This window comes from Columba livia, chromosome 1 (assembly GCF_036013475.1).
Source record: "Columba livia isolate bColLiv1 breed racing homer chromosome 1, bColLiv1.pat.W.v2, whole genome shotgun sequence".
NCBI classification, from domain to species: domain Eukaryota; kingdom Metazoa; phylum Chordata; class Aves; order Columbiformes; family Columbidae; genus Columba; species Columba livia.
The window spans coordinates 172046177-172065770 of NC_088602.1; the positions used below are offsets into that span (position 1 = coordinate 172046177).

General features: G+C 40.6%; 1 protein-coding gene across 29 annotated transcripts in view; it reads right to left on the reverse strand.

The window, feature by feature from the left end:
- Positions 1–77: 77 nt before the first annotated feature.
- TNRC6B (trinucleotide repeat containing adaptor 6B) overlaps positions 78–19594 on the reverse strand; it is a 141934-nt gene continuing 122417 nt past the window's right edge. For 18 of the 29 annotated variants that reach the window (XM_065046525.1, XM_065046561.1, XM_065046528.1 and 15 more), the window contains 4 exons: positions 17469–17789; positions 17015–17085; positions 15014–15153; positions 78–14074 (listed from right to left, as the gene is read on the reverse strand). In XM_065046525.1, coding sequence (XP_064902597.1) covers positions 13687–14074; positions 15014–15153; positions 17015–17085; positions 17469–17789 — 920 coding nt within the window. In that variant the 3' untranslated portion in view covers positions 78–13686. The remainder of the gene's footprint in view (positions 14075–15013; positions 15154–17014; positions 17086–17468; positions 17790–19594) is intronic. The other 11 variants (XM_065046668.1, XM_065046685.1, XM_065046670.1 and 8 more) reach the window with 1 other exon arrangement.

Sequence of the window (19594 nt, forward strand, 5' to 3'; positions counted from 1 at the left end):
AAGATGGCGGGGGGCGGGCGGGACACAGGGTGACACGACCCACAAGTGACAGAACAAACGTGCAGAAACCAAGAGTATTAAATGCTTAGCAGCCAAACACATTTATTAGTCTTTTTCTTTTTTTTTTTTTTTCCAGGAACCCAAAAATATTTTGTAGTTATAACGTAAGCAACTGAGTTGCACATAATACAATCATATCTTTCAAAAAATAAAAATAAAATAAAAACAAAAAAAGCTGTTTAAGAGCCCAAAAAAAACCTTCAGAAAACTTATATAAGTATTACACCATCTCTCAGTTTCAATGAAATGACGAAGACTTAATTCCTTATTACTCTTTTCACACTCCAATAAAACATCACCCTTTTTTTTCTTTTTTTTTCTTTTCTTTTTTTTTTTTTTTTTTTTTTTTTTTTTCTAAATCCAGCATGAGAAATACAGTACCTGCTATGGCAAAAATACACATAAAATGCAACATTTCAGCTTATTTGTACATTAGTAGAGTTTAAACATTTTTCCTTTTTTTTGTCTTTTTCTTTTTTCTTTTTAAGTGAACCAGTGATTTTAAGTACCACTATACTAAAAGTAAAATAAAAATATAGAAAAGGAGGAGGAGGGGGGCAGCCAGCCATACGAGAGCACCTTCTAAAGTGCCGAGTTTCTGTGTCCATGGAAAACCCTTAGGAAGTTGAAGCAGGCGCGGGATGGGAACCGCGGTGCACCCGGGATGCGCGAGACGTCGCCTCATCTCCTTCCTCCACCTTCTCCCCGCCCGTCCCGTACCTCTCTACCGCACGCTAGAGGAGGAGGGCAGAAGCTTGAGCTATGGTAAGAGTTCAGCAAAGTAAGCCGTTTCAAGTATAAGAAAAAAAAAAACACTTAAAGGTAACTTGCAAGTAGCATCGATACACACGCAGCCACTACTGTTATTATTACCATGTTTGCTTCTGGGGGACAGTGTTTCAGACAAGAGGACTCGAGCAGTACCTTCCCATTACCTAGTTATGTGCAAAGTAGAGAAGCTGCCTTTTCTGATCCAGCCATTCTGGACATCGCTGATGTTCTGTCCTGCAACCTCCTCCCTCCCTGTTGCCGGGAGAGAGGAAAGTGGCATTATTTTATCGTGAAGATAAGATGAAATGAACGTATGTCTCCGTTCCTCTTCTGGACACACCCTTCCTCCCATCACCGGTCTGCAATGAAGAGAAACTTGCCCAACACCTGATGTCCACCATTAGCCAGTTTCCTGAACAGGTAGAAGGCATTTACCTTTGTAAACATGATCCCTTATGTATGTGGAACTCAAAGCAGCATTTCAGATCTCCAAGCCAAGTGGTGGAGATGAAAATAGATCAGGACACTCCCCCCATCACTGCTTTTCCTCCTCCACTTCCCTCCCCCTCGCCCCCAGAAAGATGACAACTGGTTACTTTTGTTAGAAGATGGGGTTTTTTGGTTCTTTGGGGAAGATCCTCAGGTTTTAATTAAAAGTAAACATTACAGAATTACATCAGCAGAGTCATACTGCTGGTTTGTTCTGCTTTCCAGATGAGAAATAAAAAAGCATCGTGCATCAGATATTCTGCATGTTTTCGACAGGGCGTGGCAGAAAACCAAGACACGCATGTGTGTAAATCCTACAGGTGCACATGCATCATTTCGGCTTCTTTCTCTGCAGAATCACTGCAGCCGTTTCACCCGGAGAACTGGCAGAGATGGAGCGGGTGGCACAGGGCAACAGTGGAGAGATGTTCCTAAGGCCACGGGGAGCAATGCAGGACAGAGAGGGCCAGGGAGTGTCAGATAGGAAGGTTTCAGGTACAGAAACCATATTCTTGGTATTTCAAAAGGCCAAATTCCAAAAGGCATGGGCTCATATGCACATCCCTGAGACGCACATCCAAGAAAGAAGCAACAGCGACCACGGGATCGGAGAGGGGAGAAAGTAGCAGAGGTTCCCTGACGGCTGTGGGATTTACCCACCAAAGACCTCTTCCCCCACCACCCTCCCAGAGACCTTCTGGGAGAGCCCTAAGGCAGATACATGAGCAGCATCTACTATCATTCCCTCTGTTCCTACGTTTCATTGGCAGGTGATGGCTTCTGCATATTGTGGACAAGAAGCGACACTGCATTTGAAGTGTCACTAGTAACACACCGAAATTAATTCGGGGAAGGAAACAGAAAGTTACTCTGCCCTTCATCCCTGGAGCAGCAGCATAAAGTGGCAAGGTTCTTCATATTACAGTCTCCTCTCTGGAACTACCCACCACCACCTCCCCTTCCTAATGGCAGGAAAAGATGTGTCCACTTGAAGGATGACATTACCCAAAAGGCTATTTAAAGGCAGGAAAAAATACACAAACTGATTCAAATTTGGTGATCTGGTGACAGAAGCAGCAAACTCTAAGTAGTACTTCAATCAAGTCTGAAACTTATTTTAAAAGTACAAGTAGAGACATGCAACCTGTAGCAACACTGGCATAACTATATAACAAAGAGCAGGAGAATGAAACTGGCATAAAGACAGAAGAGGAGCATGAGTAACTGAATCTCCATCAACTTCTGTTATTTAGGATCTGAGTGTCCGATGGCTTTAATCATAAAAACAAGAGGTTATTTTCCTCCACGCAACCAAATAACGTAAAAACAACGAGCGATCTTACTGTAAAAACCTCATAATACTTCTGTCATGTTTTTTGTCTTTAAAGCACTTCACAAACGTTTACTAGTTGATCCTCACAAAACCCCTGTGAGGTAGGTAAGTATTATTATCACCCTCACTTTACAGATGAAAAAACAAAGGCAAAGAAGTTAAATGACTTGCCCAAGGCAAAGGAAGAGTAAGGGCCAATGTTAAAATTCAGGAGTTCCAGGCTTCTGGTCCTGTTCTCAAAACCACTAGTCCAAACATCTTTTTAGAAAGCAGAAAACAGATGGAAAGAAAAGCCTATTAAGTTTAGAAGAAAAGGTAAGATTTAAAAGGTTACATGAGAAGGGGAAGTGTACCACGAGGTATTTTTGTGAGTTTCAACTTCAGATTTTTTTTTTCCTTTTTTTAAAAAGGCAATCTGACAAGTGGAACCCTGATAAGATCACATCTGCAAGGCAGGCACAGATGCGAGAGTGATCATCAAGTCTATTACTTGTTACAGTACTGTGAACGTCAACAAAAATAAAACTGCTGCATGAAAACACTGAACACAGGCAGGATAATCTCTCAGTTTATGATATTACATCTAAGATAATGCCAAGGACAATGCAGGTACCATGGTATACCATGGACAAAAGAAAAAGTCAAGTCAAAGGGTCCCTATTAAGAGGATGAAGAGGGCAGCGAGATCTCAACTTTTTTGAGGAGACTGCTCCTAGAAGCTCAGCAAGCTTCAAAGAACACAAAAAATTCACAATGACTGCATTTCAGAGATGTGAGGAAGTGCATCCTTTTCTATGACCATTATGATTATCACCTTATACTAAAAAAGGATAATCTCTTTGAAATAAATGGCATTGTCTACACGTCGGTCTACATTCCCTAAAACTTCGCACGCTGCCAACACTAATGCTAAGCCACCAGCAGTAATACCAGACAACAAAGCACTGGTAGCTGCTGATGTTGAAAGAAAGCAGTCCTCAAAGTCATGCTTTGATCAGCACTAGAAAGTAAGTACCACCTCTACCATCTCGTCCATTGCTGCGCTGCCATTGTATGAGCCGTGCCAGAAACAGCAGCAATTTCAGGGAGAAGAAAGTGTAGACATCAAGGACCAGCTGTGTTCCAATTCTCCTGGAAGAGCACGAGGACTGCTGTAATGGAAAACGAGTAGTAAATCCAAAAAAGTGCCTACAGCACTGTGATTCCTGAGCTTGACAAGGGCCAGATGACAGGAGGTGGCAGATAGTTCCCCAGGTAGAGCTGGTGTCCCATTCACCCTATTGGCCCTGGGTTAACACTGCACAGCTAGAATCCACAATCCTGCACAAGGTTTACAGCTGATTTTGTTTTGCAGTCAACATTAGTTTTCCAATCTCTGCCCAGTTCCATATTGGCCACTTCCCCAAACTATAATGGATATACCATGGACACAGAAACTCCTAAACAGTTTAGCAAAGCTATCTTTGTCCCCTACACCCCCTTTGCAGAATGCATAGTTTACAATTCACTTACAAAATAAAGAAGCAATGCTGACCACATATGGGACCTTTTTTTTTTTTGAAAAAAGAACAAACAACCTCTTCTTAAGTTCAGTATCAAAATTCACATTTGCATAATAATACATTTCAAGGCCATTAGAGAGGAATGAGAGCGAAGCAAAGAAAACTGCAGAGTCTCTCCTCTCTTTGTCTTCCTGAATAGAGCTGAGAGATCCCACTGAAGTTTTTTTTTCAGCGTGGGAACTATGAAGGGCTACAGCGACAGCTCTTGATCTTGTACACCTCATGTTTTGGATGGGACGAAGAGGTGAATAATTAGAAAAAAACCAAAAACAAATGGAAGGAGACACTGCAGATTCCCATGTTTAGCTACAAACAGCTTCGAAGAAACAAAAAATTACTTCAGACTTTTTTTTCCTTTTAAACACTTCTACCTCACCATTTCAAAAACTCTTTTTTTCTTCTTGTGTAATACCCTGTTCATTTAAATGGCAACATTAAGTGTGCTGGAACTTGAAGGGTTAAAAAAAAAAAAATAATTTTCCTGTTTCTCTTACCAGGACGTGGACAGAGAGGGTAAAAATGTGCCTGCACCCACTATTCAACAGAAGCTACAAAACATCATCTTCTCTACATGTATCAATTTGTCTCAAACATCACTGTGTTTCAGTTCTCCAGTGCTTACAAAAAATGAAGCCACACGCATTCACACTCATGCACACAAACATAAAGAGAAACTACACAATACATATATGAACTCAACCTGCAACAGCAGACTAGCCTAAAACTACCAACAGCTTCTGTGCATCACAACAACACTTCGCACCCCCCCGCCCCCGATCTCTACCACATATATGAATACGTATTGTGCAGTGTAGAGACCAGCCCAAAAGATGCTGCTTGTGAAAAGGGACCAGTGGGCTGCAATCTCGACGTCTGACCCTTGAAAGAATAAATTGACCACTGTCTCCCCTCTCCTCAAATTAGACAGTCACTATACTCACAAAGGCACATTCATAAATACCACATTTAACTTACTGCTTGTAAAAACATAGGAGGAAAACATTAAGCGCTTATACCCCAACCCATCCCTACTGACCCAGCAAGAAGTATCACAATAACGTATCACTTGGTGAGACCTTACTTTACCTTTAGAAGGTACATATTAAAGAAGTCTTCCAACACCTCTTTTTAATTTTTTTTTTTTTTTTTTGCATAAATGAATGCTTTTTTTTTTGTTTGTTTTTGGCTTACATATTTTGGAATACAGCACACTCACAATAAAGCTCTGTTGTAAGGCTACCCCTCTAAAGTAAGGCTGTTCTACCTTGGTTTGCATTTTCACTTCATTTTGCTGCTTCTCCACAAGTCCCCAAAACAAAACAAAAAAACCCACACAGCACTTTATATAGAAAGGGCAAAGCCATATCTGGCAGGGAGAGGGAGGGGGAAGAAAGCACGTAATATCATAATCATGTAACTAAAATAGCTATTCTAACAAGCTGTGCAACCTGCTCTTACTGCTCAACAGTACACAATGAAGAAAATGTTCACTTATGGTTGTGTTTCATCTGAAACAGGAGAAGTTTCCACTTTGTCTCAATTTAAAACAAAACAAACAGATTTAAAAAGCCCCGAGGAAGTTAGTTCTGCAAATGCGACAACGCACAGTAATACCCAGGAGGAGGTATTTAGTGCTCAAGGAAACTTTTTTTGCTAAGCACTACCTCCTTGTATTGCGCATCCATGCAAACTTCTCCAGTCTCTTTGCTTCTCCTCTGCCCACCACAATCAAGAATGTTTGCTGCAAAAATACTTAAATGCTGGCTGGCACAATGCATTCCTCCCCCCATCTTTTTCTTTCTTTTTCCCTGGAGTGCTCTATATTCATTTACAGAAAGGCTGTCAGAGTCAAGTCAGAAAAGCTCCCTTGTTCACCACAAAGCGAAGAGGAGTCCCAACACTGCTGAATGTCACCAGTCCCAACTGTCACACAGGGCGAAAATGGCTCCTTGCAGAGGGCACTTGATTTGCTAAAAGCTTGCTTATATAGCACAGGATTCTGGGAGACTTTGAGAGACAATCTTTCCTGCATAGCTCGATGAAAAGCAACATGCACGCAAACTGTGGATGCAAAGGGACGTTGTCTGCTGTGTGCCACAGATGAAGCTGCATCTGTCTTGGCCTGACAAGAGTTTTAAGAGCAGGCTCCAAATCACCAGGAGCTGTGGTGCTCTTTGTAGCACAGATGAAACCTTAAATCACTTTTCATATAAGGATTAGAAGCTATAGTTACTACATCACAAAGTTAAAGTCTCACGTAACATCACAAAATAGAGAGCTGTATTTTTAAACAGGACCCTGGCTCAGTTTTAACAGCAATGTAGACAGAACCTCGAATTCTACTGTACACAAAGCTCTGCTTGGCAAGTCACTACAAACTGGGCCTGTTTCCTATTATCTACTGCAGGGGAACTTTAGTAAAATTCAGCAACACTGGTATTTACAGTGATGGAACACTTACGTAAAATATCGTGAGGGACATGAACTAGCAAGGCTGCTAAAAATCTCCAGTTAGGCTTCTGTTGTCGTTTAAGCCCAACTAAAAACTCTGCTCCAGCATAATTTTTGCTTTGTGTTTTATGTCTGGATGTGAATTCAGCATAACAGGGAAAACAGGCTCTGTCTACATCAGGGGAACTTCACATATTTCTCCCCATTATTGTTAAAACCCTTCTGCCACGAGCCGAAGCCTAGTACTGGAGGTGAAGGAACAGAGTTTGGGTTTTAGACAACTGTATTTTGATCACAGTGGGAATGACTGATGTAACAGTATCAGTTCCTAATGTTGCAAAATAGTGGTAAATAAACTCAAGAACTGAAATGGTATTTTGTGCAAAATAAATTTAGACAAATCAACAGGTTCTGCATATGTTGTTTCGGACTCAGGACCAAAGTTGCACTTCAACAGCATTTTTTTAAGAAGTAATTTCAACTTAGTTTTCTTGGTATTACTTTCCTGCCCACAAATACATGCATGCATATTTACATTTAAGCAAGCTGCTTCTGCCAGGGGAACCTTACCTCTTCAGAGAGAAAATACTACCTTTTACTCAGTCAGGACTCATATCCTGAGATGCTGACCATTCATCACACAAACCCAGCAGTTCAGTCTGCTTGAGAAACCTGGATACTGAAGTCACATGATTTACAGTGAATGTGATATATGCAACGCAGATGTTTGCTGCATTGGAAATATAACAGGTCCTCATCTGCCACCTTGGCCCCAGCCCAGCTAAGGTTTCCTTACACAAAGAGCCCTCACCCGAGCAGTACTCGTTTAAGGTCAGTTGGACTAATTCATGTGAGGATCACACACAAGTCTGGTGCAGGAGATTGGGAATCTCAGATACACATACAGTACTTCTCTTAAAGCCAACGGAGAAACAATATGCACGAACAGAAATAGAAACCTAAGAGATAAATGTAATAAAAAAAGAAGGAGAAATAAAAAAATTCTACAGTACTGTTTGGATGCACCACCAAGATACAGTGGAAGATGTGGCAGTATTTTTAGGAAGAATAGAGGAATAGTTCTAAGGAATAAATGTTAAGAAATTTCATGGCAAGAGAAAAAAAAAAAGAGGCCAACTTAACATAAAGGTTCAATTGTTATTTGATCTTTGAGGTGGTTATCTCAGCCAGTTTGTTGAAAACATCCTGTTTGTGTTGCAGAGGAAAAACACACTTGGCTTAATACGCTTGCTCATTACACAAGCCACTTAACTTGAAGCAAAATAAAAAAACTTGTAAGAAAAACCTGACACCCTGTGATAGGAAAAAAAATCCTAAACCAACAATAAAAAACCCACTCTCAAGACTGCCAGGCAAGTGTCCAGGTAAAAGCATAAAAATGCTGGGAAAAGATGGCAAGTCTTCCAAAGTACATAGTACTGAAACTGCTTTCCAAAGTACATGTCAGAGGTCTCAACATAGGTTTCTGTGCCATACCCCACCTTTTTTTGCTTGCTAGGCTTTGTAGTCACTGCTAAAATGAAATACTCAAATGGAGCAAAGAATTACCAAACTCATTAAAAAACTCCCAGCTTGATACACACTGTAGCATGGAGTGAATGAAGCGGCTGGTAACAAACGGATACCTGTTTAGAAGACTGCGTTTTTTGTTTAGTTTTTTTAACAAATTCAGCAGTGAAGGATTCAAAACTAGGAAAAAAACCAGGAATGCTGACACTATCTGTAAAGTACATATATATTTTAAATGTATAACCTGGACAACCACAAACAAGAATAAAACTATAAGAGTTATGTTTGTCGTTCGAGAAAGTAAAGAGTGTTTTCCAGTGAAAGACGTTATGTTTGATTTTTTTAGTGGAAAGAGATGCCAACAGTCTATTCCAGGATGTGCCTTCCCCAGTGTCTTTTCCCTGCCTTCTTTGTCAGTATGTTTAAACAAGATGTTCCCACATATTCCCTCCCTGGAAGAGTTCTGTAAAAGCCCAGTAGTACCCTAACATGAGTTCCTGCTAACTTCTCACTGTCATGAGCTCAGATGGTAGCAGAATATTTAAAACGCTAAGTGATGGTCGTCGCCAGAAGATGAGTCTGGTTAGTACAACGCTCAGAAATCACTTGCAAGGGTTCAGAGTGCCATGACTAAGCCACGCTAGCAACATCATGATTAACTACATATAATCTGGAGTGGAATAGAACCGTCAACTGTAGCTGGACAATAGTAAGATTAATGTTGCTTTAACAATTTAGGAAAACTATCACTAAGGAGACAGTCACCAATGTTTGCAGGCCTGCACATTTAGAGAAAGGCAGAGCAGACTGTTGTACTAAATAGCTTTGGACCCAGCAGACTGCTGAAACTCAAGACAGCTAACCCTTCAGCAGTCGGTCACAACCCACTTCCAAGTGACTGTCAAGTTCCTAGGCTCTTTTTGATTAAATCCTACGATTTCCTCTCTTTTAGGACACTACTGATTTGATAAAACACAGCCTCTGGAAAAAGCACTCAAATTCTCTCTGTAAAATAAATTAAAAAAAAAAATCTCAAACTCCCTAAATAAACCCTCCTTCCACTGGCCCATGACAGGGTTTTTTTTTAAGCGCATTTTTATTATCACTGATGCATTACTTTCAACACACATGTATACACTCAGATGTACACGCAGCGCAACAGGAAAACACTGGGCAACTGGTACAAAAAGGACAGGAATTTGGCATTTGATTTTTTTTTTTAAATAATAAAGTTATCTCAACTACGGTTACGTAACTCATTGCATACACAGCATGCTTTTTTTTTTCCCTTAAGAACGAGTACATCTCTTTCCACGAAGCGGCTGTACTGCCTCACCCTGCCTCATCTTCCCTCTCTTCCCCTGCCGTAGGGCATGTGGGTGCACGTCAAAAGGCACTAGCACGGTTTTTGGGTTTTTGTGGTTTGAGCCAAGCCATTTCAGGCGGAGTACGTCCCTGACCCTTAGAGCTGGCAGACAGAAACTGGCCATCCCAACACCAAACTCTGAAGTTCCAAGACTGTAAGCCCTGGCAGCCAGTAGCAACACGGGGAATAGAAGAGTTTAACAGATACTTCCCTCATATAAAACAAAGCAGAAAGACTGGGAGGTGGGATAGGTGAAGAATAGCAAGCAGCAAATCTCCAAGTGGGGGAATAAACTGACCAAATATTCTGAAAACAGAAAAGTTGATTTCTAATGTACATTTTACTGGAGTTATTCCACATTGTCTCATTTTGCTATACTGAAAATACAGGATAATAAAACTACTTCATTATTGTTTTTTTGTGTCAGCACTGGTTTTCTACACTACATAAAAAGTGGTTTAAAGAAGCACCATCACATATATTCTGCTAGTCCTCCTAACTGAGGACGCTTTCGGTTAAACTATACTGCATTTTAATTAGGTTTATAGTTTCACTTTGCTTTTAAAAAGGTGCCTGGAAGAATATTTTTGTTTAGTTTCAACTGAGAGGCAATAAAGTGATAGATTTCCATTCACACACTTCTCCATGCAACTGCACGCATGTCTGTATGAGTAACAAAGCACTACAAATGATAACCCTTCTTCTCCCACAACTTGTTTAACATTACAATAAATTTCTGTTGCTGATATTGAGAAGTTTTCTTAATATATTTTCATTTAATCTTTAAAATTCTTGATACCCCCACTTGACAGTAACATTTGGAGATTTTTTTCTTTTTTTTTTTTTCTTTTTATTATTTTTTTTTTAGCATTTTTATTTTAAAGTAAAAACTTTCAAACATTTTGAAGATTCAGGAACTTGTAAAAGTTTATCAACAAGAAACAGCCATCTATCTAGGATAAGGTTAAATAAACCATCTTCAAAAAACTGGCTTCCTACCCTAGAATTCCTGAGAATGCTTGCAAATTTAAAGCAGGAAAATAAAATGTTAAAATAAAAACAAAAACACTGTTAAATGCTCCCAGAGTTAGTCTTCATCTAAAATATATATATGCACTTTTTGGTCTTTTTTTTTTTTTTTGTACGTTTTAATTTTTTTTTCCCTTTAAGCTTACAATGGAAGAACAATTTAGCTTTTCTTTTTAAATATTTCAAATCCCTCATTATGTCTTGTAAACAAGAGGGGCTCTAGCACCCGGCTTTCACCGTAGTATCACAATGAACTCAACTAGCCCAAAGTGCAGGAAAAAGGGACCTTAGGGCAGGTTGGGAGAGAGAAGTGAGGGTGGAACACAGCAATGAACCAGCGTGTGTAAATCACGTGGCAGAATGGATACTGGCTTACTTGGGCCAAAGGTGCTCCACTAGGAAGTACTGCTGGCACAGGACTTTTAAGAAACTGCTCTGTGTCCAAGTGTGCTGGTCTTTGAGCAGAGATTTAGCAGAAACAAAGCTTCATGGATGTGTGCTTATGAGCGGCACGAGCTAGCAGGAGCTGGAAGAGAGCATTTTCTTTGTGCATGGTGGGATGGATGAAGGAGGAGACACAATAGAAAAGTATATTCAGAAGGGGGAAGAGTATGCTGCACACTCCAGTTTACTAAACAAATACAAATCTACTTGTACTTTTTGCCACTTAACACTTTGCATACAAATCTACAGGCATGTGTATATGCAGCATTTCCCTCAGTCAGTCTTCCTTGTGACATTGGGTTTACATAGAAAGGGCGAACTTAAAAAAGCCACGCAACTCCCCAGCCTTTCCCTCCCACCCCCAGCACACAGGCACACACACACACACACACACACACACACACAGCCCCCCCCCACATTACTTGAATCTGCTTCTGCTTCTCCCCACCCAACCCACGCTTAGAGTTAAATGTATCTGCCGTTGTCATATCCTTCAATGAAAATGCTGAATAAAGATGCCCCTAATCCAATCCCCCCCACCCCCCTGGTAATAAATCTTGAGCGCTGCTCCCGCTGAGGGCTGGAATGGACAGGTATGTGCTGGTACAGAATGTCGGCACTTTGATAGACAGTATCATGGCTAGACAACACCGCATGGAAGTCCTAGCACTTAGGGAAAAAGTACCGGCATCTCTCTTCCCTCTTCTCCCGGCCCCAATGCCCCGAGAGACTTCTCACTTAATGTCAAGGCATGTTCCTTCAAGTCTGCTACAACTCTTTTCACAACAACAGGTCTTAAAAGTTTTGTTCCCAGCGCACACATGCACGCACACACTGGCTATCACTGTGGATTACAGGTCACCCCTATCCTGCCCAGAGTACTACTACACTGATGCTAAAAAAACCCCAAACCTTTCCTTAAATACAGAAATTAAAAAGCAACAGTACAGAAGAAGTAAAAACAAAAACCAAAAAGGTGCAATACTTTAAAAAAAAAAAAAGTCTTTGCTAGCTATATACTTCCCTAAGCAAAACCACGTACACAGGAAAAAACACAACACAGATAAACAAAAGGAAACGTTTGAAGTACACACTGGTTTAAGAACATTCGTAAGTAAACGTTTCTGTCAGTGATGGTCTGGCGCTGTAATACACCAAGGCCTGGCACAGGTAACGCTCACCATGAAGGACGCAGAAGGGAGTTTGCTGCATGTGCTGTCAGGAGATGAGGGAGGCTGGCCAGCAATTTGCTGACATGGCTTAATTTTTGTCAGTTTTAATACAAGCAGTAAATCAATTAAAAGGCTGATTTGGTTGGGCTGAACTTTCAAGCTTTTGATGGACTCTTCAAGAACAAATCTGGGTGCCTATTTGTAGGTTTGGGGGAGAAAAGAAACACCTTTTTTTTTTTTTTAAAGGTACTGAAGCTTGCGAGAGACTAAATAAGAACATTTGTCTAAGCCGCACAGAAAATGGCGACGTCTTCTTTTCTCCCTTTTTCCCCTTGTTGGAATTAAAAAAAATGGCTTGCATTATATCAGAAACATTCTAGGGTTCACTCAGTACAAAAACCCCACATGCAGACATAAATAAATAAATACACTGCTACTCAAAAGACAACATTGGCTCCCCTCTCACCAAATCCTTTGGATATGGCAGTGTTCTGCTCTACCACAGGGTTAGAACAAGGGCCAGGAAGCAACTACCCACTCAATACGATCTGCAGACTTGAGATAGCACCCTGCTAAAATGAATTTAAAAAAACCCTACCGACAATTTTTAATCCAGCCCAATTGGATTCTGCTTCAGCCACAGGGACTCCACCATGCCTGTCTTGTTTTCAGAATTAAGATATGCAGATGGCCAGCCAGCCCACAGACCATCAGCAATGCAGCACTTCAAGATCATATATATAGAGAAAAAAAAAGCACACACACGAACATGTGCACACGCACTCACACAGAAACAAGCACACGTGGGCAGTTACATGTGCCAGAACACACTGGTACTTATCAACCAGCCAATCACAAAGTGTTGGTTTTTTTGTTTTGTTTTGTCTTTTTTGTTTTTCTGTTTTGTCTTTTTTTGTGATTTTTTTATTTTTATTTTTTTTTTTAATTTTTTATTTTGTTTTTAAAGTGAGGCTCCGTCAAGTCTTCCCCCCCCGCTTTTCTTTTGAACCCCTCCCCTACCCCAACCCAACATGGTAGACCTAAGGACGGAAACACACCCAGTGCAAACAAAGTTAAAAAGCTATTTTTTCAGTATATATGTTTCTTAGCAACAACTTCCGTATAACATGAAAAAGTGAAAAACTAGAAACTAATTTTTTTAATTTTTTGTGTTTAAATTTAAATGGTATGTGTACTTGCTTCACATTGTCTTTCTAAGTTGGCGTTCATGATTCAAGTATTTCAAGAGTGATATGTTCTCTTTTTGGATTCATATTCCAAACGAAAAAACTGAAGTTATATAAGGGAGGCAACTATGTGCTCAGACAGTCTGTCAATGACCCACCTTTTTTTCTCTCTCCGTTTTCTTTTTTCCTTTTTATAAATGTATTTATTGCAAGTTGAAAAAAACGAAAAGGTCAAGTTAGTGCTGCTGCTGTTCCAAAAAAGGTCACGAGGTCAGAGTTGAAAGTTCTAAGTTCAGATTGAATCCGACCCTCCTCCCAGAAGGTCTCCAGGTAGTAAGGGAGCAGGGCTGCCCATTCTGTGTGGATCCTCTACGCTTGGGACCCCCCACAAGCTTGAAGAATAGTTTGGGGGCCCCCACAACGAAGCGCCAGTGAGATCACCCCCACTGCTGCCGCCGCCACCACTGCTCCACTGCCCAAGCCCTGTTGACCCACCAAAGAGATTTAAAGCAGGTCCAACTGGATCTGTCTGGTTCTGTCCCGTCTCCAGGGATTGCCAGCCTGCTGTGGGTGCACTTGGGGTTGCTGCAGGTGTAGGGGGCTGAGCTTGTGCCAGAAAGCGACTAACCTCTTCATCTGTGGCAAACTCAGCGAGGATGGTAGTGTTTCCCAACACACACCTAGAAGATATACGGAAGAAGAAAAAAAAAAAATAATCAGAGCCAGAAGGGTAAGAGAAAGGGATTCGGAAGGCGCAGAAACAACACCATTAGGTGCCCAAGTCAAAGGAGGTATCAGCTTGCCACAAGGGAGCACAGAAAACTTGAGCTGTTCTCGACAGCAGAAATGACTCAAAGCACAAAAAACTCCATTTTGTAAGGGGAGGGAGGAATGCAAACCAAACCAACCAAGCCCCTTTCTCCCATCACTCAGTTGTCAGGCCTGCAACAAAAGCTTTCTAAGTTTAAACTAAGGTCTTGAACGTTAACACTAAGAGCAACAGAAGGGCATATACAGCCTAGCTAAAATGGTAAATGCACATTTGCAACCTTTCGAACAAAACAGAGCAAGAACAGGTTATAAGCCGGTGAAATTCAGGATAAGATTAGCATAGTTCAAAAGCTTTCACTGAGTTAATGGCTTACACCTTCCACCCCTGCCAAGATTTTTGCCTCAAAACCTTTCACATTTTTAAAACATACCAGAGTCACAGTCATTTCCAAAAAGCTTATGAACACGAAACCTAAGATCTACAGCTCTTTGACTAAGTTATTTCAGGTGTATCTCAAAACAATAGCAGATTACCACACATTTGAGTTACACACAAGAATGATTTTCATCTGAAACAATTCACAAGCTTTTATAAAATGGCCAAAATTGTACAGTAAGGGGTATACTGGTCACAATTCCATCTTATTTGTACCTTCTTGCATGTGCTGGTTTGTGCCAACAATCGAAGTAACACAAACAGAAGGCATCTTTCTTTTTTTCCTCTGCCAATGAATGAAAGACTCCCTTAGAACCACGATACTTGAAATGAGTTCCCAAAGCACAGCACAGGACAGAGTTTGTGTTCGCGACTAACGTAGCAACAAAGAACAGACACGGGGATTCCTTACATGTGCAGTGCAGTCTGGGCCTTGGCCGCCTCCTGTTTGGTGTTGTATCGGATAAGGGCGGTGCCCTGGGTCAGGTTCAGATGGAATGTCAGCAGTGGACCATGCTGCATGCAGATCGTCCTCAAGGTTGACCCATCGATCTGAGGAATAACAGCCAGGATAAAACAGATGTCTGGAACTCTATCTCCAAACGCACTTCCATCCTATCTTCATCTCAGTAATTAAAAGATAATTTGCTCTCAGAAAGGAAAACATTAAAGCAGTGGGAAGTAAGCAAAGGTGACAGAATTTGATTTTCAGACAGGATCAGTATGCCTTGACTTCTCAGAATTACAATGACTTTGCTTTATGAAATAATCCGACTTTTCTTTCTCACTCGCTTGTAGCCTGAGCCCAGTTTTCCCCACCTCATTCTGTTTCTTACATTGTCTCTAGCCTTATGTTGTCAGGTTTTACAGTAATTGTATACAGAAGTTGTACTTCTGAACTTCTTCAGCCATCAGGGATTTGTACCAAAGGAACCAGAATTTCTTAGTCTCCAGCACTCCAGTTTCAGTGGAAATGAGATCAACCAGTATTCAGAAGTTCTTTGCAAAACTGGAAATATCACCCCTACAGTGAGTGTTTTTTAAAATCTTGTGGCATTTTTGTCTTTGTGGTTTATGGAAACAGTAAGCTACAGAAACAGTCAGTGATCTTTCTGCCAAACCAGCAATGTTCCTTCTTCCCGAGCTAATGTTTGCACAGCAGTTGTTGCCTACATTCCTTCTGCAGCAGGAACAGCTCACCACTTATCTCCAGGAACTGCTGCTCTCCCAGGTGTTCTGTACAGACAGATTCCATTCCTGGTATGCCCCAGGAACACGCACACATGAATGGGATCCATACGTGCAGATGCTTAGGGAAGTACTACTTTATTCCTTTTCCCCCATTATGTAATACAACCTCAAATGAGGGAAAAGGAATTTGTGTGTGGGTACAAATATGGACAGAGTTAAAAGACACAAACTTGAAGATACTGTCCCTCAATCCACCTTAATGTTTATGCTTTCCTTCTCTCTAGTGTACTGTCCCCCAATGAATAGAACATTTCTTATGGAAGAGGTAATTACAGTCTGCTGCTTTCTCTTTTCTATTAACTTAAATGTCTCCAAAATACATTCTTCTTCCATTACATGATTCCTAAAGCAGTATTAAACTACCTTGCACAAGGGAGAGTTGTAACTGCACCTCTTCATCACACAACTGCTGTTTCCTTTGCAGCAAGGAAACATCTTTTCTATTAAAAGAGCACAGTTTGCCATTCAGGGTGATCTGAAGGAGACCTTAGTTTTTCCTTTCACATTGACGCTCTCTTTGATTGTAGTAGAAGCATTGTAAATTATCCTGCTGAACAGGAGGGCTCTCTGTCTAGACATCAGGGCGCTGCAAATAATCATACAGGCTTTTCCTAAGCCTCGAATACAGACTAATTGGGATTGCTGAAACCAGGATCTCCACAGAATCCATTCTGAATGGAAGAAAGCTCTGAGAATACTTGCAGGAATAACTTAGCTAGACTGTTATTGGCAGGAGCACTGGAAACATTCTGTGGTTTAACTATGGAAACACCGAAGTGAAAACTGGCAGTTACACCAGCTTTCTTATTCACAACATCCCAAAGAACAGTCTCTTTAACAGCTCTAAAGCATTTCACGTTATGGGAATGGAATTTATCCTCACTTCTAAGAAAAAATCTTTCTGTTCCAGTAATTTTTTTGAAACTCTAGGTAACAAAAGGTTATGGCAGTAATGTAGCAAAAACTGAACATCTTAAAGTTAGCTGAAGAGATTACAATAGAAATACCAATCAGATTGCAGCCCCATTTAGTACAAACACATCTTATGTATGCTGACAAATCTGATTTTCTTAGATTTTATCCAAAGAGAAACAACTGAAGAATCCACAAAACGGTATCTTGCTGAAGCAAACAAGTTGCCAGAGACAACAACAGAAAATACCTGTGGAGTGAGATTGTGAAGAACCAACCAGTAGCTAGGACGAACTGAGCCACCATCACTCCAAGTAGATGCTGCAAATTAGAAGACAGAGACATCAAGACAGATTTGATACAGACAACCATTTTTCTTTACAGTCAGGTCTTTCAATCTCAGACAAATTCAGCATTAACAGCCCTGTTAACACAGGAAAGCTTCATCTTCAGACCTGAAAACAAACCCACATATTTCCTCACATTTCACATCAAGATTCACTTTTTACTAGAATTTATCTTTGAGGAGTTTCCCACCCACAGAAAGCATCTAGTCCTGAGAAAGGTCCCATGCAGTAGGTATTTTCCCCTGGGAGCTCTCAGCCCTCTTCACTCATTCCCTGTAGCAGGACCTGGGATTCCACACCCCACCCCAATTACTGACAGCAAATTTCCATTTCGAGAAGGATTTTTTTTCCTTTTACCAGACAACTGAAACTTTCTCTCCTCCGAACCACTAGTGCCGTAAAACGTACACTCCTCAGGTCTGATCAATAGTGCTATCAGTTGATTCTTCTCACCAGAGGCAAGCCTTGAGTCCTGTGCCCCCCAGCCCCTGACCGATCGGGGTGCTGTGCTGTTCCATGGAGATGATGGTTTGGGGTTGGTCAGGCCAGGAGGCGGGCGGGGCAGCCCTGTAGTGTTCCTTGAGGAAATATGGTTTTTCCACATCTTGTTGGAGAGATGAGTGGGATTGTGTCCTATGGGATCTGGGGACCATGTTGATTTGTAATCACTGAATTTTGCTAGAAGATTAAATAAATTGTCCATATTAGAGAAAGCTGTGAGATTCAGCTAGCCTTTAACTGTAGTATCACTGTAAACGCTTTGAACACATTCAGATCAGAGACAAGCACAAAGCACGGAACCTTAGAACAGGTAATTTACCATATTAAAAAAGCCACGCTACATGTAAGTTAATCTTTGCTTACTTTATATATGCTGACAAAAAAAATAATCCCTTGATCATTTATGATAATGTAACTGTTTACAGTATGTTAAACCATTAATAAGATGAACAGCAACTTTTATGTCCACACTGCATTTGATTTGAGGACAAGTTTGGGCACTACTGACCTTTAATGAAAACGAACCTTCTTCAGGCCAAAAACTTGCAGAGAACTGAAATAAATATTTCCCACTCTCGGTCTACTAAGCTAACGCTACCTCCTAAAGGTGTAGTCCTATAAGACGAAAGCTTTCTCATGCATCACAAATTTCATACAGAGTTGACACCAAGATAACACATAAAGGAGGCCACAAAGCTGTGTGATTTTTAAACAATCTTGGTAGTGCATACTCATTTTTTCGCTAGAAAGCATTACCGATTGCCTACTAGAAGTTAAGACCAATAGTGGATATCCCTAACACATTTCTATATAAAGTCCAATAAAAAGAGAAAAATTAACACACTCCCAAAAACATCACTATCGGTTATGAATATTTGGGAGCTCTTCCTAAACCAGCTTTCTTTCAGAAGGAAAAGATCTGCAAATTCTCCCACACCTTCTGACACCAAGGGACATTTATCACCCAGTAAAAAAGCTAAGCCAAGAGTCAAAATTAGTCAAGTAATTTCTTTTTTCCTTGTTCTGTGATGAGAACCAGTGAACACAGACAAGGCGATATGGGAAGGAAACACACTTGTGTCGTGAATTATTTTAATAATTAATTACCTTAATTAGAACTCACATGTGTGTATTGCAAATACATGTATTAAGCTGTCTTGACTAATTAAAGGTAGTAAATTACTTATTTAAAACAAAGAGTAATAATCTAGGTCTACAATATGCCAGGGTGTCACAAAGTAATACATTTGGGAATCAAGACCATAAAAGCTTTCAGCAAGTAATGGCAGTTGGATCACTATATTTCCACAAGAGTAACTGTCAACAGCAAGCAGTTTCAAGCACTAACCTACAAAAGTATACGAAAGTGCTTAAAAACCTGCTTTCCCTACACTTAGTCTGCTTTATAGATAAGAGAATATTAAATCCCTAATTCAGATGATCAGTTTTCTGGCTGTAAAACACTGGTGTGTAGTTTAACAAGATGAGCAGAAAATGGCATGTGTGCCAAACAGTGGTCTAATTTCTTTAACTGAACTATGACTTCAATCACTTTTTCTCTCTTGGGTCTTTATATGCTGGACAAAAATGAAGCAGAGGTAAGAAGGTGATACAGGCCACTCCTTTCTCCAGGCTATGAAAAAAGAAATTTTCTATGTCATTGGAATGCTGCATACACAGATACTCCTTCAAACCAAAGTCACCCCACAAACTAGCAGCAGAAACACTGCTTTTCTCAAGGGCTAAACAGAATTTTCCACACATGCTGTGAAGATGCTGAGGGAGCATATAAACACAGCTTTTCTGCAGTAAGATGCAACAAAAAGTCTGGGCCAGGTGCAGCTCCCAGCTACGTTTGTCACTTCAGTATTTTGCACAGAATCCTTCAGTTTTAAGTAGTTGTGGAGACAACGATGTCACAAGAGAAAACTCTGGCATTTCTAAGAAGTTCAAATTCCAAATGGTTTGTCTGCACCAAGTAT